Genomic DNA, 23,832 nt, shown 5'->3' with positions numbered 1-23,832 from the left:
ATCAATGTCACATTCTTCTCATCTTTTTGTTCATATAGGAGAAAGATTCTTACATTGATCCCAACATTTGTTATTTAACTTTCCCACGATTAAAAGTTAAAACGTTACATTACATAGATCGAACGTTAGAAGTTAGAACCAAACTTCCACGACAAAAGAAAGTTGAACCTAAATTAACTATGTTATATCATATTTAAAAGATAGTTTTGAGATAGATTAATTTTCTATAGTTTTAAAAAATTAATAATATGTTATGAGTATTTTCGTATCATAGGCATCTAAATATGTAAAACGGAACCTGACCAGATACATCAACTTTGGAAAGATCAGGAAACCAATAATAGTTGCTGCTGTTGTTTGTGTTAGACGAGCAGTCCAAATTAATCCTTTCTGATAAATCAGTACAAATTCATCTTTATCTATATAATTATTAATTTTGTCGCTAAAGAAGAAAACGAAGTTTCAAGTACACACAAATATTAATATTATTTTCTCTTAATATTCGTTGTGGTTGTAATTTGTCGACAGCAATTCTAAAGAAAAAGAAACTAACAATAATAGAGACTTTAGCAGTAACCAACCAACTTTACCATAAAGATTAGAAACGTCTTGATCATTGTTTGTTAGAAAGATTAATCAACTAGTAAAAAACGTGTTTAACTCTATGTATCCCATAGGCCATAGCTCAAGAATACCGTTTCCCAAAAAGTAACTTAATGTTTTATTCTTATTTTTGTTTGTTATTTTTTTTTCTTCTTAATAACCTAATTTTTTCTTATTTAGAAAAACTCAAGACATTCACCCCCTTTTCGTACAATTTTTTTCTTGTGCAACATGCAACGTAAATCATTCTTCTTGGAACACGAATTTAAATTTTGAAATCAAGTTCAAAGGCTAAAAAAAGCCCATGCATGAGAAGCCTGTCTTTTTTTTTTTCCTTTGGAAAATTTTATTAAACAAGTCTAAATATTAACAGAGAATGTCCAAAAAGTCAAAAGAACCACAACAAAAACTCATAGACAAACAAACTATAAACCACGAGGCCCACAAAAGACCCAGAACAATAAGGCCCAATGGGAAGAGGAAGGACATCGACACAACCACGCGTTTCATTGTTAGCATGTTGGGGACACGTGCCCACAAGTCGAGAGGCCACCAACTTCACCGCCGGAAAGTCACCGACAAAAGCTCTAACCGGCATGTTCCACCAGAAACGCACCGGAAACAGGAACCCGTCGTTAGAACCGCTGCCACCGAGAGAAAAATTAAACACCATCAACAGATAAGAACTTCAGGGAAGCTCCACATAGAACAAGAGCCGCCAGATCAAAAGGCCACAATCACCATCGATAAAAACAGATCTTGACTTGTAAAAGAGATCCAGTTGCATGCGTTCAATCAGAAGAGATTGATAGCAGAATGGATCGAAACACCAAAAACGAAGAACTATAACGACAAATCCGAGATAAACCCGGAAGCAAGCCGACCGAAACCACCGGAGAGGAAGGTGGATCGCCAGAATCAAAAGCCGCACGGCATCTTCGAGAAGACAGAAGAGACCGTCGGAGTCGAGAGCCGGCCACACCGTGCATAGAGAGCCACCATGTGCCAGAGTCTTAAGCCCAAACCGCTGGGCGAGAAATCACCGAAGAAATCTCCAAGGACTAACTATCTCTCTCTAAAAGATTTGAAAGAGATAAGAGAGAGAGAGCATCTCATCAGTACATGCGAAGCCTGTCTTGTGTGAACGATGGCTATTTTTTTTTTGTCAAATCAAATTTGTCTTTCAGATATAGGTGCCATATAGCGTTAGAGACCGAGACTTCTTTCTCTCCTCTGTGAGATGAGATGAAGCTTTCACCGGGCTCTATCGATGGTTTCCGTTTCTTGGGCTTCGAATCTGGGAAGCCGTTGCTCTTTATGCAGGTTTCGCCGGCTCTGTTTCCGGGAGAAGGAGGCTTCTCTGGCTCCGTTTCTCGTCGGCTTATGACTCCGAGGTGTGGAGGCTCTGCGCCTTACGCCGTCGGCTTTGGTTGTCACCCCTTTCCTTAAGGGTGTGACTTTAGCTTTGCTCATGATTCATGTGTTTTTGGTTTGGTCCCCTCTGAAAAGATCTCGAATTGATCGAGTGATTCTCTTCGATGGTGTTGACGACAAACAAGAGGAGATGTGGGATTTCTTTAATCCCGTGATTAGCGGCTTGGAGGCTCATGATTAGATCTCGATGTGGTTCGATGGAAGCTCTTCGTAAAAGGAGCTCGGCCGTAGGTGGTGATGGTGAGATCGGGTACGGTTTCTGGTGTTGGGTTGCATGTTTCCTCTGGCGATGGAGGTTGGAGAAGGGATCTAGCGACATGTGTGCCTCGCAGTTGAAGTCTCAACACGTGCGCCGTTGCGTTGGTGTTTGGGGCGGTGGCCTCATTTTTTTTGGGCTTTGTTGTTAGGCCGGGTTTAGGACTTTCGTTCCTTTTGTTGAATTTTAGAATTTGGGCATGTCTTGGGTTTTAGTTGTAATGGTTTTGGATTTGGTCCTTTTGGGCTTTCTTCTTTATTATAATAATATCAGTTGGAAAAAAAAAAGATACCATATTTTTTAGGTTGACCCAAAAGAAAAAAAGATTTAGAAAAGAGAAGAGAAGAAAATAATTAAGTACTATAGTAGTTTTTATTGGACTATCAATAATTAGATTTAAAGAATAAATGATACATTAGATTTATGGATAGTATAAATTAAATATATATAATTTAATGTTGTAGTACTATACTTCCATATGCTAAATATTTAAATATTTGTCGATGTTAACTTTTAAAATTATAAAGAATTTTTTTTTAAACAATAAAAAAATTATATTATCTAACAATGATTAGTTTTTACTATATTAAACCAATGAAAACAATTTTTAAACTATATAGTTTATTTTAAAAATTAAACAAAAACTAAATGTTTAATTATTTACTCTATAATATAAATCTATGAAGCATAAAGTTTAATTTTTTTAATTTTTTTTAAAATTTGTGAAATGTTACAATATCTTTGAATATGACAATAAAATAACATTTTACTAATCTTTATATATATTGTTATGATTTTTATAATGAAACAATAATCCGAAAATATATAGATAGAAGAAGATACAAGTACATGTGAAAATTTAAAACATTCTATTTAATAAAAAAAATGTACCGTAAACTTATTATATTTTAAAAATTGATAAACACATATTTTATAATATATAACAATTTATAATTGAAAATAAAATATTTATATAAAAATAAATGAAAACAAAAACTTATATGGTTGCACGGATCGAATCGAGATCTAATACTATATTAAAATCCAAAAAGATATATCCAAAGTCGGAGTTAAACAGAAACACGAAGTTGCTTAATTTGACTAGAATCAAAATAAACAAAATTATTTTGTTAAAGTCTGACGAGGATCAAGTTGACCATGCGGGGATAAACTAGAGTGGTTTATCTCGCCAAACCTTTGATTAATCACAGTAAGCGACAATTTAAGTGTTTTCCTTTTGCATTTGTGTTTCAAAAAAATCTAGGTTACTGTTATTATTACCTTTGAGATGTCTTCCTATTGCTTACCAGTGCCGGCTTAAAACTATATCAGACCACTGGAAAAAATTTTCTTTTTATGTATTATAATTGGTTAAACATAATATTTTAGACCTTTGTTATAAAAAACAAACATAAATATGGATTTTTTTGGATAAGCTATTTTTTGGGATAAGCTATAAAAACAAACATAAATATTTTGGACCTTTGATATCCGTGAATTTAAAATCTAGATACGCCTTTACTGGTTTCTTCTTATTTATAAATTTATAAAAAGATCCTTTATTATAGATTATATATCTATTTAAATAAAAAAATTAAATTAAATAGTTATAAAATAAAATAAATATTAATCAAAGATGGTATGATTCATTAATTTTTGGATAAACTATCTTCGGAAAATAGTCAATTCAGGTCGATCAATGGTGGATTATAATTAAGAATTCACATACTGGATACTTACTAGATTCAGAATCATTTTGAAGATAAAGTATGTAATCAATATATCTACAATGAAGCCCCTAACAAATACCACATCCATGACATTGACAAAGTATACGAGGATTATTATGATTTTAAGAGGATGAACGAATTTATTATCTTTCTTCGAACTCGATAATCACAAAACAAACACATGCATTTACATGTTTTTCCTTTTGAAACATCAACTTTTCTTTATGTTTTAAGTTTAATTATATTTAACTAGATTCTTTGTCCGCGCTACGCGCGGAAAATGCTTTTAATTAAATATATTAATTTTAAGGTAGAAATCTATTTGTGAAAACGGTGGAAATCTCTTAAAATATTGAAAATGTATTTGCTAGTTTTAATTAAAATTTGATTGGATGCCTATAACTTTTTCTAGTTGGAGAGATAAAATCTGTGAATGAATTGATCAAGATATATTTAGTGCACTTATTATATTCAAAGACATAGTACAATAATTTGATGGGATACGAATAAAGAAACAGAAAGAGGTTGGAGAGCGTATTTTCCTCTATTGTTTTGATTTGTCCTGATGTTTTTGTTTCGTTGAATAGGCGAAGTTGCTCTTGAGTTCATTATTTGGTTGACTTGTTATTCGTCCTTTGAGGTGCTTGATGTATTTGATTAAGTTGTCAGAGTAAAATCTTGTTGTTAGTGATGAAGCTGAGTTGTAGTTTTCCCGCAATAGTGAGTGTAATATTTGTATGAACAATAAATTAAATATAGATCGCTTATCTTTAAATAGTCTTATACTTGTGACGATAACAACTTGAAATTTCCGAGCTTGTGACGATAAAATTATTTATTTAAATGCTGTTCCTTCTTATTAGTGAGTTTTTATGTCAAATTTGTATTTTGTATATTTAATAACACTTTGTTGTGTTTTTATGGTTTTATTAAATGTGTTTGTAATTTTATTTTTATTGCTACGATCATGATTTTTTAGTGATAAATGATAATGTAATTTTAACATTATGTATTATGTTTTATCATATATTTTCTATTTAGATTTTCCAATCTTCATGCTGTCATTTATTTTAGAATCATTTTAGTTAGATAATAGGTTTAAAAAACATGTAACTAAAACTGTGTATGTTGTAAATTTAGACTTTTTAGTGTAACTGGGCACTATAAATTATGAAAATTATAAATAAAAAAATTATGGAAATTATAATATGATTTTATCTTGCTAAATATTTCTGCTGTGTTTATTTTTTGTTTTATTTCGTATTTTTAAAATTTTATTGCCCTATTTTTAATTGAAGAGAATTGTTATTTTCAATTTTTGTACCTCCATTCTATCTTTTTGTTATTATTTAAAGGATCTGATATTTTTTAGTAGTGTATATGCAAATGAACGAAACAATATAAATATATTTTAAATTTTAATAAATTTGCAGTTTATTTTAAATTATAATTTCACTATTTTTACTACAAATTTTACTATTTCTTCTTTTTTATAAATCATATATTTGTTACTACAATAAATAAATTTATAAAAAATATAAGTAAACTATATCACTTATTCCAAAATAAATTTCGTAAGGAAGCAAATAAAAAACTTTTAAAAGTGTTGTATGAGTTAAATACGCTAAAATTTCTATGACTTTTTTTTTGTAACACCTCTATGAAACATATTACTATTTACTATATCATTTGTTAAACTATAAACATAAAAAAAATATTGCAATCTAATTATAGTTAAAATATAGTTATGGATTAAAACTCAGTGTACAAAGATAATTAAGATATTCTAAATAGATATGCACAACTTATTTAATTTTTATTATTAAATTTCATTTTTTTACAATTACTATCTTTTCAAAATACTAATCAGGTTATCGACATTGTTATTAAAAATAAAATTTTATATACTTTCTAACTTAATCTTTTATTTTATATTTTGGTTACAATATTAAGCACTAATGTATCAGTTTAAGGATTATGTGAATTTTGAGTATATCTTCAGTCCAAAATTATGATCCAAAAACAGCATTTTCCTTCTTTTTTTTATCTCCAGTAAAAACATTCTATTAATATCACAAATTAAAAAATATAAATTTTATTTTTTTATAACCTCTATGTTTATTATTACTATGCAGTCGAGAGCACATGCATGATCTTCAGAAGACGATTACTGATATATTGAGTATATCTTCAGTCCAACATTATGATCCAAAAACATCATTTTCATTTTTTTTTATCTCCAATAAAAACATTCTACAATCTTGTATTAATATCACAAATTGAAAAATATAAATTTTATTTTTTATAACCTCTATGTTTATTATTACTATATGCAGTCAAGAGCACATGCATGATCTTCATGAAGAAGATTAGTGTTATATTGTGATACATGGTAATGAAATTTAAAAGAATTGTCTAAAGGCCTAGTAGTTGGTAACTGATCTGCTACTTTGTTTGCCTCCCTCTTAGTCCATCAGAATGAAATTGCTTCAAACTTAGTCGACCACCATTTGATCTCCCTCGAGAACAGTATGCTTTGAAGAGTTTTTAAAGTTATATTTGCTATAAACTCTACATCCATGTTCATCATCTTAACCTGTAATTCAAGAGTAAGAATAGAGAAATTAAAAGCAACACATTTGTGTAAAATGAAAATGACAAAACAGAGTAATGCAAAGCAAGACAATCTTGTGTTAGAGTTTTACCCTTTTGAAGTCATCTATGATTTTGATGGGAACCCATCCTTGTTCATCCATTAAGGAAATGAGGTACTGATCATTCTGAAGGTTTTCGTCACTGAAAAAAAGAATAAAAATACGGAAGGTGAGCACAGAAAGGTAAGGTGATATTCTACCAACCAGCAAAGATGGACTCAAGGCATGGAAATACTTAGAGACATTCCATCAGAGGTGTCAGTTCAACATAGTATCAAAAGCACAAAATATATAGATGCAAACGCATAACTTGCCACAAGTAATATTTTATTTGTTTTATGACTCTATCCTTTAAGTCGAGTTGTTCAGGAGTCATACAGAGCTTGAGGACCCTGGTTACCAGGGTGCGGACCAAAGCGTGGAGGGTAGCCTCTTATAGCTCCAGGGGGTGGAACCGGGAAGTAGTACACAGGACCTATTTCAAATGAAGAAACAAAAAAAATACAGCAATTTAGTAATTATACTCTATCTTAACACCATGTATGCTCAACCTGTCCCTTGACAGAGAATCAACATCTTACCGGGAAAGCCAGGACCTGGACCAACCATGAACCCAGGACCTTGCCCCATATACGGAGGTCTCACAAAGTCCCTAGGTCCAGCTCCATGCGGCATGTTTCTTGGGCCGTAACCCCTCTGATGCTGTCTAGGATATCCTTGAGGAGGAGGTGGTGGAAGAGGGGAGGCTTGCACTGGCTTCTCGTTGCCAGACTCTGCAACAGGAGCTCCAGGAATTGGGTAAGGAGGATAAAGAGCATATGGAAAATCCGGACCAGTGGGATACGACATAGGTGGAAAAGGAGGTGGATGATAAGGTACATCGTGCATGGGGTAAGCAGGAGGAGGACCACTTTGGTTGCTCTTCTAGCCTGGCTTTTAATGACGTCCAAAAGTGAGAGCTCTTCATCAAGAAAAGATCCATCAGTGTTGCATTTGATCCACTCTCGAGGAGGCAGAATCCAGTGATGTTGTCACTGCACCTCAGCTGTTCTTCTCCTCTGTTAAGGCTCATCCCCTCCCATGCTCCCTGCTTGTTTCCAGTCCTTTGCATCAGATTTAGCATATTGGAGGAGAAATTTCCAATGAAGATTACTTTGTTAACAATATAAATGATTTCTAATTCGATAGTTTAAAAAAAAAAAAAGGCAAGAAAGCGAGTACCTTCCAGCGAAAACGATAATCCTTTGGTGCTGATTCTTATTTTGGCAATTTTTAAGAGCAAGCTGAGCAATCTGGATCGCTGTTGTCAAATTAAACTCTCCAACATCGAGGGGTCAAAAGACAGTAAAATTGATGCCTCCTTCAAAACAACAACAATTACAAAAATTGCTTTTGAGTAGAGAGACATACTGTGCATACAGGCCAGAATCTTGCCAAGATCAGCAGAAGTAGGCGTAGTCAAGACTCTAACTCCTTACCTGCCATTGTCAAGATCCCCACACTGTTCTCCGGATTTGACTACAATCGCAAAACACAAAAATATCCCCTAAATCACAGATAAAAAGGACAATTCAAAAGCTCTAATGGAATAGAGTGTACCTGGGTTTTGGCACCGTAGAGAAGATTGACAGCTTCGGTTTGAGCCTGTAAGAGAATTGTACATCAATGATGATCTCTTTCATCGCTGGTTTCTTCTCGTCACTAATCGCTATCAAGTAGTTTCTCCTCACCCACCCGATCCATCCCGCGATGTACATGAAAAAAATTCCTGGTGTTTTAAACTCTCCCCAATGCCTCTGGTCTCCGGTCTCTGTTCACTATCAGGTGTGCTGGCCCGTCTGCACCGCACAGAAGCCCGTAATTGCCGTAGTTGTCGAACCTAACAACAAACATAAACATGAAACAAAGATAACTAATAACCATGACTAAACGTTTGAACTTGTTTCTATCAAAAGGAAAACTCATCTTTCAAGGTCACAATTACACTTGTTTTGGCACATAAAGATTTTAGAAAAAAAAAGTATTTCAAAACCCAGAACTTATCATTCATGAATATCACCCAAATTTCATCTTACGGGATCAAATATTTGGTTTTGGCCAATTAAAACGAAAACTCCAATGAAAGAATACAGAGAGGAGAAGATATACCTTTTCTTCGAACTCAACTTCTTCCATGGCGAGTAGAATCTCTTCGTTTTGAGGCTGAGGCCACTGAATGGGTAGCAGATGCGACACTGGATGATGGATCTAATAAGGACTTTAAAAAAGCTAAAAAAGAATGAGTTTATAAAGAATGAGAAAGAGAGGAGGCCAAAGGAAATCATCAAGATGGAATTAAAGTGAACGATTGATTATGTGTAACGAAGATTGGAAAAGAAGATGAAAGGAGACGATTGATTTTTTTTTTTTTTTAACAACAGGAGACGATTGATTCGATGATGATTTTAGAAGATTAGGGTATGTCAGGTTTTTAACATGGGCCGTATATTTTCTTAAGATTTGAAAGCCCAAACGCAGGATTTTTTAAGGAAATGGCTAAGTAGAGATGACGTGGCATATTTAAATCTCTTGATTGGATGTTTTTTTTGCAGACGTAGACATGCTCTCTGTTCACTATATCTTGCTTTTAGTATAGGTTAGATTTGGTGCAATTATCAACTATTTATTCTATTTTTATTGAATCGATCAATAAAAACCACTTACATTACTATCACTAACCACTATCCAATGGATAAAAAACAATAATAATTTTGAACTTAATAAAAAATAAAACATACGAATCCGGCACCACTAGTATATATATATATATATATATATATATATATATATATATATATATATATATATATATATATATATATATAGATATTGTGGAGGTGGAGGAATCTCAAGAGCTGCATGCTTCTCAGTTTCTTGAAGTAATGAATGGGTAATTAGGAGCCATTAATGAGGCTCAGCTGTTGAAGATGAGAAACAGAGAATACGTAAGTGTCCGAGGAAGAGTCAATCCAAGCTTCTAGAAGTGGTCTCGATTTGAGCCAGTACATTATTGTCTGGTTTTAAAATCGATTTGAGCCCACATCAAGAAGTCTAATATTGTAAGATTATCGACTGAGGATTAAATAACGTGTCAAGAAAGAAACTTCTGATTGACTGATTTTTAATCTGACGTAGATACCTTCTCCTTTGAATAATAGCAACTTTTAGTATTGTAAAATGAGTTAGAAAATTATCTAGAACCGAATCAAACATAGTCCGAATTATCCAAGGATTTTAACCACAATATTTTTTTTATAAATTAGCGAACTGAATACAAACCAAACTTTTTGTGTAGTTTTATTACTCAAGCCAAACCAAATTGAAAGACTACTACCTAAATCGAACAATTTTTTTTGGTCCTTGAATAGATTCAAAATAACCGATCTGAGCCGACGCCCATGTCTATTAAGAACCCCAGTCTAAAGATCCGACTGGCAGTTTTCTTCGGATAAGATATTGGGCCCTTCTAAACCTTGGCCCATTATAATTACAAGCCTTCTTGTACGACACCGTTTTGCCTCACTCTTCTTCTCTTGTCCTACAAGACAGGGAGGAAGACTGAGGAAAAAGCATAAGAAGAGAAGAACCCAGGAAGAAGCAAAGAAATTGAAATCGAATCAAAGATACAGAATCTCGGGAGAATAGATATGGAGGGTTCATCGTCTTCGTCACTGGCTTCCAAATCGGACGGCGAGCTGGAGGAAATGCTCGATCGGATGCTGACTAGGCTCGCTCTCTGCGACGACTCCAAGCTCGAAGCTCTAGTCTCGAAGCTCCTCCCTCTCACCATCTCATCTCTCTCCTCCCAGTCTCCCGCCGTTCGCAACAAGGCAAATTCAATCCCCCGACTCGATTCAGTATCTCATGAATTTCAAAATCGAATTTATGTTTTGAGATTAATCGTGTAACCCTAATTTTGACAGGTTCTTGAGATTTTGAGTCATGTTAACAAGAGAGTGAAGCACCATCATGAGATTGGTTTGCCGTTGCTGGAGTTGTGGAAACTCTACACAGACCCTGCTGCTTCTCCTATGGTTAGGAACTTTGCTATTGTGTATGTTGAGATGGCTTTTGAACGAGCTCCTGCTAAGGTTCGATCATCACCTTGTTGGAATTTAGATTTGCTTGTGGAGAGTGGGTATGTTTGCTAACCAAATGAGAGGAACGGTTCTTGTTTGGTTTTATAGGAAAGGGAGGATATTGCACCAAAGACACTGGAGAATGTTTCAAAGTTTCCTCAGCAGCACCAAGAGATTATTTTGAGAATTGCCGTTAAGGTGGCCTCTCAATCCTCCTTCCTTAACTGTAAATTTGAATATCTGTTTGCTTTTAGTTGTTCAAATTGTTAGCATTACTTAGATGACAAAGACATTTTTCTTTATTTTCTCTTGTTGATTACAGAGACAGTTCCTTTTGCATTTTGTTTGTCTATTTGATGGGTTTCTATCTGTTTGTATTTAGTTGTTGAAATTGTTATGCATTACTTAGATGACAGAGATATTTTGTTTGCTTTATTTTGTCTTGTTGATTATTGTGTGTGAATTTGTTGCTGGTTAGTGCTGCATATAGTGGAACGATATCAAGTGATTCCTAGAGTGTTATAAAATTTGATGGTTTTCTATCATTTATGGTGGTTAGTGCTGCATATAGTGGTAGTACGTAAGGTTTTATATGGGGAACGACATCAGGTGATTCCTAGAGTGTTATAAAATTTGAAATGTAGGGGAAGACTATTTGGCAAATTAATTGGTGGTGTCTTATCTGGACAGATGATAGTTTTAAAAAGTCTTTTTTTCACTAAACAAAATTATTTGTCTTCAGTATCCTCAAGTTCTAGGTTTGATTTCAGGTTATTGGAGAGTGTCATGCAAGCCGGATCAGTGATGATGTCTCTGTAAAGTATAGTACTCTGATTGCATCTCAGGATAAAGAAATATTTCTGGATTTTTGCCTTCATATGCTTTTGTATCAACCACCTCCTCAAGGGTATGAAATCCATTTCAAGTGTTTTTTTTATATCAGTTATATCTGCATCTAATATGAGTTGCTCGACCTTCTAATTCAGAGGAGGATGTCCTCCTGGGCTTTCAGTTTTTCAAGTTAATCGTATAACGGGAAAGCAAGAATTGAAAGGGGACATGCTTACCAAAAGAAAGGTCTGTTAAGTAACCTGAAACGTATCTCTTTCTGTTGCTGCCAAGCTATACATTGGTCACTAAGGATTTTCTGATAAATAAATCTATCATTCTCTTACGCAGTTGGGGATCTTGAATGTCGTTGGAACCATGGATTTGCCTGGTGAATCCATATATCCGTTGTACATTGCTGCATCAGTGGATAGGTATGCTTTCCGTTTTTACAGGCATTATATGCTTTGTTTCTGTTATATGACATGAAATACTATTTTATCATTGCCTTTTTTGCACTGCATTTATACTCTTTCGTGCCTCTGAGAGTTTGTGTGAATTTGTTGGTAAAAATCATTCAAGTCAAGAACCCGTAGCTAAAAGAGGGGAAGAGCTTCTTAAAAAGAAAGCTTCTGTAACGAATTTGGATGATCCCAAGTTGATAAAGAGACTCTTCTTACTATTCAATGGTACGTGGTCCTTTTCTCCAACAATTTAATTAGTTTTTTTTTTTGCACACTGAAATCACACTTACTCGAAGAAAGCATAAAAATGAGATTTATTTAATCCGGTCCTAGCATCTAGGATCAGGTCTATGTCTACCCTAAGGTTCGTGGATGACATGCCTAGGGCTCATCCTCGACTATACAGACTCTATTGCAAATTTATCATGTCTGATGTAATACAAATTCGTATAAATTTTGGGAGATCTGGAGTGTTGAGGGTTTTCTTCCCGTGTTTGGGTATTTTTTCGGTGACCATGCTAAGTTCACATTCATCAATTTGATATGTATGCAGGCACTACTGCCACAGAACATGCTACTCCAGAACATAGTGTAGCTCCAGGAAACATAGCCTTGAAAATGAAGCTCATGTCTGGTTTCTGTCGTTCTATCGCAGCCGCAAATAGTTTTCCTGCCACATTGCAGTGCATATTTGGTTGTATGTATGGTATGTTGTTTAATATATGTCATACTTACAAAATTGGACTGTCTAGTGGTAAAAGATTTCTGTGACCATGGTCTGTATATACATCTGTTTAGTTAGATAGGGAATATATTGTTTGTTCATAAATAGTCTATATAGTCAGTCGAATTAAAACAAAACAGGTTGAACTACAGCCGCTACAAGCTTCTTAGAAAAAAATCAATGATCTGCATTTTGACTATTGTAAGAATAATTTAGTTGGTTCCTGACGCTAGTTTATCGTTGAAGAGGATTCAATTATTACTGATCAGGAATTATTTAGTCTCTTGGTGCAGTTAAAAGAGTTACATGTTCTCTATGAATTGGGTTTTTCATTTTTTGTTTTTTCATGTTGATTACTGAGTACTTTTGCTATCTGCCTTGCTTTCATGGGACAGGAAGTGGAACGACCTTAAGGCTAAAGCAAATGGGAATGGAGTTCACCGTGTGGGTTTTTAAGCATGTAAAGTCATTCTTTTAAATGCTTCAGCTTGCTATTATGTTTGTTTTGTGCAATAGTAGGGAGTATGAAATACATATTCATTCTTTTTGTGAAGAAATAACTCAATATCTTCTTCTTAACTCAATGTTAGATGTTATTATAGAAAATGCCATGAAGGACATACTAATATCTGACGATGACCCCTTCTCTTTTTCATTTTGGGTTTTCGAGTCTTTCTTTCTGAATTTGCTAATACTTGTGTCATTGGACTTTTTTATTGAAATGCAGGGAAAAATAGATCAACTGAAACTTATGGGCCCTGTTATACTGAACGCTATTCTGAAAATGCTCGACGGAACAGGCTCAGAAGCAGGTCAGCTTTTTAGGAAAAAGTCCTTAGTTTCCTTGTTCAAAAGTGGATTTAAATAAATATGTTATGCTTTCCTTCAGATGCTCTATCAAGGGAGACCAAAACATTTTCTTTTCAAGCTATTGGTTTGATTGCACAACGTTTGCCTCAGCTTTTTAGGTAAGGAATTCATTCTATTGCCCTACATTGCTGTCATTTAACTGACATTTTATTTGTTGTGAACTTAACTTACAGGGAAAAGACTGAAATGGCAGTTCGTCTTTTTAACGCATTGAAGTTAGAAACCCAATCTCTTCGTTCAACTATCCAGGAGGCAATCATATCTCTTGCTGCTGCATACAAGGTTTGCTAGTTTAAAGTTATGTCCACGATTAATCTTCTCATTTTCCGTTTTGATCTTCTGGCATCAAAAGCTTATGCTATCCTTTTCTGTTTTGTATTCTTTTGGAAACTAACCATGTCAGTTTTGGTAATCATCTCTTTAGGACTCCCCAGAGAAAATTCTCAAGGATTTGGAGGTGCTTCTGTTAGAAAATTCTTTGGCGGTATGGATACTTTTCAGATATAATTTATTTAGCTAATTGCGCCACTGAGTTCGATTTTGTTACCAAGTTTTCTCGATTATATAAAATATGTTATCTTTGTGGCTTATATTGGACAGGAACAAAATGAAGCAAGGTTTTGTGCGTTGCGATGGGCAACTTCTTTGTATGATTCACAACATTGTCCAAGTCTGTATATTTGCATGCTCAGTGCAGCAGATATGAAGCTAGATATAAGGTACTGGATTTTATCTTATGTCATTGCGTACTGTTGTGATTGTTGCATGTTGAATTGCGAAAAATGAGTTTAGAATGTTTACGGAGAAAGCTCTCCAGGTCTGTTTTTATTAACCTCCTAATAGGTTCTTCTTACTGGTACACACATATTTTATAACAATTCAAATCTGAAATAAAATTCGGCTTATTAGGAAGGGCTCCTAATTGAGCGTTAGTGTTTGAACTTTGATGTAAAAAAAAAGTGCTTGAACGTTTTATAGTGGAGGGTATACAATCTTTTTAGTCTGCTCTTTTCATTCCAGTGGTGTAGTAAATTTGTGAGTTCTGTATACCTTAAGATTAGGCATTTGACGGACTGACAGGATGACTTTCATGCTGAAACAAATCCTCTTCCGTGGATCCACCATGACATAATCGACAATGCTTCATTTGTTTCTGGTTCTTGATAATTATTGAATTGATGTGTATTATTCCATTTTTCTACGTTCAGGGAACTAGCACTTGAAGGACTCTTTCTGAAAGAAGAAGGTCGCAGTTTAGTCTCTAATCATGACCACAAATACCCAAAGTTCGTTGAGATGCTGGAGTACATTCTCAAGCAACAGCCCAAACTGTTGGATTCATCAGAAATGAGAAGCCAGAAACTTCTCTTTCCGTCGCAAGTATATGTGGTCATGATTAAGTTTCTAGTGAAGTGTTTTGAGTTACAGATGGAGGAGATCAATACCCAGGCAGTTGGGACTGAATTTTTGTCTTCGGCGGAAAGAATGTGTTTGTTATTGGAACATTCCCTGGCATTCGAAGGCTCGGCTGAGTTGCATGCTTGCGCTTCCAAAGCTTTGGTTTCAGTTGGCTCTTACCTTCCGGAGGTCTGCTTTCTGATTATTCTTTCATTTTCCTCTTTTTTTCCTCTTTTCGCAGATCAAATCTATTCTGTTCTAAACTAACCGTCCATCTTTTTTTCTTCACATGAAGATGGTTGAAGTTTACTGTTCTCAAAAAGTTGTATGGCTAAGGCGTCTGCTTAGTCATACAGACTTGAGTACTCGTGAATCTGCATCACGATTACTCGGAATGGCATCCTGTGCTCTTTCTGATGCCGAATCATGTTCCTTGCTTTCTGAATTGATAGCTTCGGTTTCTCAACCGCCGCAGAAGTTAAGGTGTTGTTCTTTTCTTTTGGAATCTATGTTGCAACTAAGCTTGTGGCTGCAGGAAGTAGACACTTCATCATTTTTTAAAGCTAACCTTTTGATTTCTTAGGTTCGAGGCACACCATGGGGGGTTATGCGCTGTAGGATATGTTTCAGCACACTGCTTATATAGAATACCCGCTGTAAGTGATTTTGATTTTCTTATACCCACTTATATGATTGTTGTGGCATAAGTTTGGTGATATCCCTGGTACTATGAATCTGAATCCTATATGTCTTTCTTTTGTTGCATCCTAATTAGCCTGTGGTGTGACATCCAGATACTGTTACTGCCCATCCTTGACTATTTAGTTGCTTGGACATGCTAAGTCACAAATTTAGCCGTAACATCGAGCTCTCTTGTTTAGGAACCGTTTCCATTTACGAGGTGGTTTGCTTCACGTAGAAATAACCCATTGGCAAAGAAACTTATTGTCTTATTTGCAATTCGGAAAAATAAAATGAGAATAAATTGACATGGCTTGGTGGTTCTAATGAATATACTAGTCCCTCTGGCAATTCTTACCATTGAATTACTAAAACAGTTAAGAAGATGCTGTTCCTCTTTCTTCTCATTTGTTCTCTTCATGTCCATTCTTCAAAATTTTGCTTCAGATAAATAAAATAGCTAATGCAGAAGTCTGATCTGTCACTCTTCAGATCTCTTGGTTTATCTTTCCTTTCTCTTTTAGGAAATGTCTGTCCGATGTAGTAGTTTTTGATACGCTGTACTACAATTATTAGACACCAATCACGGGCTAAATCTTGTGCGTTAGTGCTAAATCACGTTTGCCAGCTTAATAAGTCTCAACATTTGTTTTTGAAATGGCTACATACTTTCAATGTTTTGATAGTATCATGATTAGAATTTCCGCTAAACAGGTTTCTGAAGCGGTTGTTCAAAATGCGGTTAAATGCTTGGTGGATGTTGTTAACTCGGAGACTGCACCACTGGCTTCTGTTGCTATGGAAGCTCTGGGCCATATTGGAATCTGTGGCCCATTACCTCTTCTTGTTAATGATTCTAGTCCAGGTCAGTTTATACCAATAGCCTGTCTGTATCTTGTATGTCCGAGTTTCAGTTGATTGACTTGCTCTATCAGGGACTCAAGTGCTGGAAGTTCTGCAAGAAAAATTGAGCAAGCTACTCTCTGGTGATGATATAAAATCAGTTCAGAAAATTGCCCTTTCTCTTGGCCATATCTGTTCAAATGAAATGTCATCTTCGCACTTGAAGATAGCGCTTGATCTTTTATTTAGCCTTTCACGCTCTAAGGTGGGATTGTTAGCCACTACCCTCTGTCCTTTTTATTCGATTAAAGAGAGAACTTAATAAGCCTCTATATTTTGTCATTTGTTTTTGTTGGCCAGGCTGAAGAAATTTTGTTTGCCGCGGGTGAGGCGTTATCTTTCCTCTGGGGTGGTGTACCAGTTACTGCTGATATGATTCTGAAAACGAATTATACATCTCTTTCTACGGACTCAAATTTTTTGATGCGAGAAGTTAAATCTTTGTCAAAGAAATTGTCTGATGCCAAAACTGGTGATGAAGATAGCCGTGTCACGACCAGAGAAACAATTTCTGGAAAGCTCTTTGATACTCTTCTATACAGTAGCAGGAAGGATGAACGATGTGCTGGAACCGTATGGATGCTGTCTTTGATCATGTACTGTGGGCAACATCCATCAATACAACTAATGCTTCCTAAAATTCAGGTTAGCAAGCGGCAACTTAATCTTCTTTTTGTAGTTGCAACCTTATTCTTTTACTGCACTCATGGGCATTTGTTAACTTCCCCTGTACCATCACAACCAAAAAGAAAATCAAGACCTTGTCATTCCAATTTGTTTAGATGTATTACCCATTTGGATACTGGAATTGTTATGCCCATTACTATTTTAACATGAAACGCGGTATCATCTCTTGCTGCCAAGTAACTGCTGTGAACACCATTCTGGGTAGAAGAAGCTTGTACAAACTGCTGTTTAACATAAATAATTTTTTGCAGGAGGCTTTCTCACACTTGTTAGGTGACCAGAATGAACTTACACAGGAGCTGGCATCCCAGGGCATGAGCATTGTCTATGAACTTGGTGATTCATCAATGAAGCAAAGTCTGGTAGATGCTCTGGTTAATACCCTAACTGGCACAAGCAAAAGAAAACGAGCTATAAAGGTATAATCTATTCATCGAGGCCCTTCCTATGGTACTCCAGGTTTTGTACTTGGTCCTCAAAGTATTTTTTTTTTATCCAGCTTGATGAAGAGACTGAAGTGTTTCAAGAGGGCACTATCGGTGAGAGTCCCAGTGGAGGGAAGATTAGCACGTACAAGGAGCTTTGTAATCTTGCAAATGAAATGGGGCAACCAGATTTGATTTACAAATTTATGCACTTAGCCAATCACCAAGCATCTCTTAATTCGAAGAGAGGAGCTGCTTTTGGGTTCTCCAAGATAGCCAAACAAGCAGGAGATGCTCTTCGACCACATTTGCGATTGTTGATTCCGAGGTTGATCCGATACCAGTATGATCCTGACAAAAACGTGCAGGTTAGATTTCTACGTTTCCAGAATATGACTTGTTATTAGCGGGCGTTATTCACATAGGGGCCCTATTGATTCTGAAATGCTCATAATATTATTGTTCAGTCTATGCTGTTAATTTATTTGCATACTGATAATATTTCATCGTACCCATTGTATATTCAATCCTTGGTCTAACGGCTAGAAATTGGCTTGTTTAAATTGAACGGAGTGGCACCTCATAGCATTTATAATCACATTTTCGTTGCTATTTTAATTAGTGGCTTGTTCAATTTTACAAAAGAAATATTTGAGCTGTTGCTATTTTACAAGCCGCAAGAATCACTTAGGTCCTGTAGACATTCTTTTGATTTGTTGAATCAAGTCTTTCTTTTTTTCTATACGAAGAGCAATGAAAGTTGGTTTACTAAAAGGTGGCCAAAAGGGTGTTTTTATTTCTTTTTTTTTATAACTGCTAACTTTCATGTAATCTTGGCAGGATGCTATGGCACACATCTGGAAAGCACTTATACAAGACCCTAAGAAAGCTGTTGATGAACATTTGAATCACATCTTTGATGATCTGCTAGTACAATGTGGTTCACGGCTTTGGCGCTCCCGTGAGGCATCCTGTCTTGCCCTTGCTGATATTATTCAAGGTCGGAAATTTGACCAGGTAAGATCTTCTTTTTGTAATAGATAATTAAAATTAAGCTTATCGTTGCTTCGCGTCTGCATACTGCATTGGTATATGAAGTTAGTCTCCATATATTTAGCACGGTTCTGGTTTTATAGACAATAATATATGCATTGGAGTATATGATACATATACACCCAGCTTCATGATTGTTTCTTGTTTTGTACATTAACATTACTGTTCCATTAAATTATCTTAGTGGTTTTTGTTTTCACACTTATGTTATTAAAGGTTGGGGAGCATTTGAAAAGACTTTGGATAGCTGCTTTCCGTGCTATGGATGACATCAAAGAGACTGTGAGAAATGCTGGTGATAAGTTATGTCGTAGCGTGACATCCTTAACAATAAGGATTTGTGATATCACGCTCACCGAAATATCAGATGCAAGACAGGCAATGGGTATTGTTCTCCCGTTTTTGCTTTCAGAAGGGATAATGAGTAAAGTCAGCAGTGTTCGGAAGGCTTCAATTGCAGTTGTTATGAAGCTTGCAAAGGTTAGCCCTAACTTTGATAGATTGATGATCTAGGAGAGTTGTGCTCATATAATTTGTTTCTGTTGCATTTCGGTATGTTTCCGTATCATGTCTGTATCTCAAAGATATTATTGTGACATTAATAGTAGCATATTTATTTCAATACAGCTGAGTTATCAGTAGTCCCAGATAGCAGAAATTAATAGTAGATAATAGGTATGTTTAATTTTAGTGCTTTTGGTTGGGAGGACATATATAAGATGAATGTTAGTAAAACAAACGAGCATCTTATACTTTTTACGTATGTGTGTTCTTTCAGTTTGACTCCTAACATGAAAAATTAATCAAATTTGACTTGTATATCGTTGCATGTTCTGTACTTCAGAAATGATTTGTGCTGTTTGTTTTCGTTTGCAGGGTGCAGGAGTTGCCCTCCGTCCACATCTATCAGACTTAGTTTGCTGTATGTTGGAAAGTTTGTCTAGTCTTGAAGACCAAGGACTTAACTATGTTGAGGTATCACCGTATCATTTAATGTCGGCAGCTCCAGTTTGAATTTTTGCTTGCCCTGACATCGTATTAAGTTTAAACTTTTCGTGTTTCAGTTGCATGCTGCTAATATTGGCATAGAAACCGAGAAACTTGAAAATCTACGAATTTCAATCTCGAAAGGCTCTCCAATGTGGGAAACTCTTGATCTCTGTATTAATATAGTGGATACTGAGTCACTTGAGCAGTTGATCCCTCGTCTCACTCAACTTGTTCGAAGTGGTGTTGGCCTCAATACGAGGTCAGTTATTCAAAACATTCTAGCAGTAAAGAATTCATTCTTCTACAACCTTTACTTGGGACTTGTAAAGAGTTCCCGAGAGAGTACTGAATTCACATAAGGTAGACTTAAGTAACTTTAGCCATTCACTTAGTTTGTATAAGTGACGTAATTCCATACCTTCTTACCCATCCTAAATTCCTAATGGACTCGGTTAACTGCTTCAGTGTAGTGTATGATTTTTGTCTCTACTATTAGATTTCATATATTTAATTGTAGATGTTGATATTTCGTGGAATTTTTTTTTTCTTCAACAGGGTTGGTGTTGCCAGCTTTATCTCATTACTAGTGCAGAAAGTAGGTACCGAGATAAAGCCGTTCACTGGAATGCTGCTAAGACTTTTGTTTCCTGTCGCCAAGGAGGAGAAAAGTTCTGCTGCAAAACGTGCCTTTTCGAGTGCTTGTGGCGTTGTATTGAAGTATTCTAGTCCCTCTCAAGCTCAAAGCTTAATCGAAGAAACTGCAGCTCTTCACTCTGGTGATAGAAGCTCCCAGATCGCATGTGCGAGTCTTTTTAAAAGCTTCTCATCTACAGCTTCTGATATTATGAGCGGTCATCAGTCGGCTATTGTTCCAGTCATATTTCTTTCCAGGTAAACGGCAGGAACTGCATATTCTATATTTATTTTTATATAAACCATATGAACTGCATATCACTGAGTCTGATTCATGTGTTTAATACCATCGCCTAGTAAGATTTGAAATTTGGGCAGATAGTATCTTTTCTCTCTTACAAAGATTTGACAGATTTGTCTAGACGCAGATACTTCATAACGCAGATACTTCATTATAGAATAAACTTATTTTCGCAATATTAGAGAAGCTTATAGTTATTATAAATTTCAGATTTGAGGATGACAAACAGATTTCAAGCCTCTTTGAGGAGGTGTGGGAAGACATCACAAGTGGTGAAAGGGTCACGTTGCAGTTGTTTCTGCAAGAAATTGTGAATCATATTTGTGAGAGCATTACATCGTCCTCGTGGGCAAGCAAAAAGAAGGCAATTCTCTTTCTTTTTTGTACTAATTGATATTTTGCCGCTGGCGCTGTTGTATTCATAGATGATTTAAACTTGCTTTCAGGCTGGTAAAGCAATTTCCAAGCTAACTGAAGTCTTGGGTGAATCACTATCGCCGCAACACAACAAATTGCTGCAGTGTCTTATCAATGAAATGCCTGGACGCTTATGGGAGGTAGGACCAGTTCTTTCATTCTAATATTTACCTTCCTTTTTCTTTTCCGTGGTGGTTCATAATAAAGTGGAATATGAAATTTATAACAGAAGGATTAAATTTGAGACGATAAATATTTTGTTTCTCCGGTAAAAAGTTAGAGCTCTGCTCTACTTGTCCTATAAAGGCACATTTTCTGCACTAGTTTTTAAAAGTAATACTTGTATTCACAGGGAAAGGATGCTCTTTTGGATGCCCTTGGTGCTCTTTCAGTCTCTTGCCACGAGGCAATAACTAAGGAGGATCCAAAAACTCCCACTGTCATATTGGATCTGATATGTTCTGCATGTAGAAAGAAAGTCAAGAAATATCGCGAGTCAGCCTTTTCTTGCCTGGAGAAGGTAAGTAAAGTTGCGGCTAATTATGCAAAAATGAAGAGATGTGATAATGCAGTTCTTACACAACGTTATTTGGTTAGTGTGTCCTTTGAATAATTTGACTTTTTTTGTTTTTTATGTTATCAGGTCATAATAGCTTTTGGCGATCCAGAGTTCTTCAGTGCCGTTTTCCCAATGTTATATGAGATGTGTAATACTGCCTCCGTCAAAACGAATTCTCAAGTCCAGTCTGCAAGTGATACTGTCAAAACAGGTTGTTACATAACCAATGGACAATCCCATTGTTCCTATACTTCGATTGATAGCACTTTTACATCATTTTCCTGGTCACATTGGATATTATGTTTAGTCAAAATTGTTGAATCTTTTAGCTGGGTGAGTATATACTTAAGATTAGGAAATTTGTGGTAGAAATAGTCAGTTTAACGTCAAAATGTTGCCTCCAGAAGATTATAGATTAACCATAATGATACACATCCCTTAGCTCAATGTATAGCTTATACAGGAAATAGGCACTGTGCCATCAGAAACTTGTCTTTGTAATCTGAATAGTTCTTCCACCCTTTGTTTTCAGAATCAGAAAAAGGAGAAGACGGACAAGTCCCACTTGAGAAAATTATGGAGTGCGTCAAGTCATGCATCCAAGTAGCAACCGTAGATGACATTATCAGCCGGAAAGCTGATTTGATTCATGTTCTTCTAATTTCCTTATCACCTGGTTTTCTATGGAATGGTACTGGTTTCTTCTCTCACTTTATTTTCCATTAAACGTTTTGTTACGGGCTTAACCAACCTGACTTTCCTTCTTTGGCAGTAAAAATGTCTGGGATTTCATGTCTGGGAAAGCTTTGCTCAAGGTTTCAGAGTCTATGGAATGACTCTATGGATGGCCCTTTACCTAGTGATGCCACAAAATTCGCTCATGAGGTAACCAATCACATCTACCACACGTGTATACTTTAGACTTCTTTCTAAGTATTCTGCTTGCTTTTTTCAGTTATTTCACTCGCTGGTTCCTAAACTACTGGAATGCATAAACACAGTGAAGATAGCACAGGTATGTTCTTGTCTGCGTTATGTTGGATTTTCTCTAATAAATTGCACCAAATGAAAACAAACCAAGATTCATGATTTGGTGTTTTTTCTTTCACGGCAAGAAGTCGTATCATTAGGGAAAAGATAACGTTAATGCTTGGAAGTTGATGTCCTTATTAGGTTATAGTGGGGGTAAAGTCTCATTAATTAGTTCTGGTATACTTGCTTTAGACTTCTTCCCAAGTCATTAATTAGTTATCATGCGCTTTATGAGGTTTTGTTCTAGAAAGGATGAAGAACCTTTGTTTTGACGAAGTATAGGAGTGTGTTCAACTAAGGCCGGTCTATTCCTTTCGATAAGCAGAACATTTAAGAACAAGAACAGATAAGAGTATATTGTTAGCAATGGTTTGGTTTGCCTATGGAAATGATATTTGATTGATCTTCATATATTATCATTTGCATGCACTTGAGAAAACCAAAATGAATGTAGTGTAATATCTCGTCTTTTAAACTAAATCTTAATTGAAATCATCAGGTTCATGTGGCTACTTCGCAATGCATGCTTGAGCTCATCGAAGTGTATAGCAAGGTGTCGACATTGCATCCTGTGGAAGTAGATTTCAAGGGTGAGATTAACTCTTTGATTGAACTAGAGAAGAGTGAAGAAGCTAAGTCGTTGTTGAGAAAATCCAGAGATGCGCTTGCAATTCTCTCTAAGTAAAGCTCAGAGAAGAGTTTAGTTTCCATGCCTTCACATTATGTGATACAAGTTCCATCTTTTTTTTAAGTTAAAACTTGTCGTCTAAAGCCGACGTGTAATAAAAGATGTTGTATTTACAAGATATGTAGACAAGTTAGTTTTCCAAAATTCAAATCTTTTTTTCTTTTGGCTTTTATGGAATCAGTCATTCAGACAAGAAGATAACTAAATAGCCTATACTTAAAAGCATTGTTGTGTTTCGAATATGTATGAAGTCGCTGTCGCTCTCCCCCCTCTCAATCTTTTTCAGCAGCCTCTAATCCTTAATCCCACTAATACATTTAGCAAACACAAAGTCTCATCAGTGAGCTCAGATAACAAACATGCTCATCTATGCCCCATTTGGAG

General features: G+C 35.5%; 2 protein-coding genes across 5 annotated transcripts; one reads left to right on the top strand and one right to left on the bottom strand.

The window, feature by feature from the left end:
- Window positions 1-6,295: 6,295 nt before the first annotated feature.
- On the bottom strand, window positions 6,296-9,150 carry LOC117125632 (la-related protein 1A-like). Of its 3 annotated transcripts, none has more exons than XM_033277672.1 (8): window positions 8,826-9,150; window positions 8,277-8,556; window positions 8,156-8,195; window positions 7,899-8,037; window positions 7,259-7,780; window positions 7,056-7,152; window positions 6,729-6,819; window positions 6,296-6,619 (listed from the first exon to the last, which is right to left on the bottom strand). In XM_033277672.1, the coding sequence occupies exons 5-8, from the start codon at window positions 7,563-7,565 to the stop codon at window positions 6,497-6,499; spliced, it is 618 nt and encodes a 205-aa protein (XP_033133563.1). In that variant the 5' UTR covers window positions 7,566-7,780; window positions 7,899-8,037; window positions 8,156-8,195; window positions 8,277-8,556; window positions 8,826-9,150; the 3' UTR covers window positions 6,296-6,496. The 3 variants fall into 3 exon arrangements, with proteins under 3 accessions (XP_033133563.1, XP_033133562.1, XP_033133564.1); XM_033277671.1 differs by having other exon boundaries at window positions 7,259-7,764; window positions 8,826-9,149; XM_033277673.1 differs by having other exon boundaries at window positions 7,259-7,764; window positions 8,291-8,556; window positions 8,826-9,149.
- A 1,109-nt stretch (window positions 9,151-10,259) lies between these two features.
- On the top strand, window positions 10,260-23,620 carry LOC103832625 (proteasome adapter and scaffold protein ECM29). Of its 2 annotated transcripts, XM_009108672.3 has the most exons (35): window positions 10,260-10,546; window positions 10,640-10,807; window positions 10,904-10,993; window positions 11,566-11,702; window positions 11,782-11,872; window positions 11,975-12,057; window positions 12,206-12,312; window positions 12,641-12,793; window positions 13,207-13,271; window positions 13,539-13,623; window positions 13,701-13,779; window positions 13,855-13,963; window positions 14,106-14,165; window positions 14,282-14,400; window positions 14,890-15,268; window positions 15,375-15,562; window positions 15,663-15,735; window positions 16,475-16,625; window positions 16,696-16,868; window positions 16,964-17,308; window positions 17,602-17,769; window positions 17,850-18,143; window positions 18,616-18,792; window positions 19,045-19,308; window positions 19,705-19,803; window positions 19,893-20,077; window positions 20,374-20,709; window positions 20,963-21,116; window positions 21,199-21,309; window positions 21,522-21,689; window positions 21,813-21,939; window positions 22,261-22,419; window positions 22,501-22,613; window positions 22,684-22,743; window positions 23,260-23,620. In XM_009108672.3, the coding sequence occupies exons 1-35, from the start codon at window positions 10,364-10,366 to the stop codon at window positions 23,443-23,445; spliced, it is 5,439 nt and encodes a 1,812-aa protein (XP_009106920.1). In that variant the 5' UTR covers window positions 10,260-10,363; the 3' UTR covers window positions 23,446-23,620. The 2 variants fall into 2 exon arrangements, with proteins under 2 accessions (XP_009106920.1, XP_009106921.1); XM_009108673.3 differs by lacking the exons at window positions 10,260-10,546; window positions 10,640-10,807; window positions 10,904-10,993 and having other exon boundaries at window positions 12,211-12,312.
- The last annotated feature ends 212 nt before the right edge of the window (window positions 23,621-23,832 follow it).

The sequence above is a fragment of the Brassica rapa genome, chromosome A08 (genome assembly GCF_000309985.2).
Source record: "Brassica rapa cultivar Chiifu-401-42 chromosome A08, CAAS_Brap_v3.01, whole genome shotgun sequence".
Classification (NCBI taxonomy): Eukaryota; Viridiplantae; Streptophyta; class Magnoliopsida; order Brassicales; family Brassicaceae; genus Brassica; species Brassica rapa.
The sequence above is the reverse complement of the archived record's forward strand: the minus strand, read 5'-3'. Positions and strand labels throughout refer to the sequence as shown.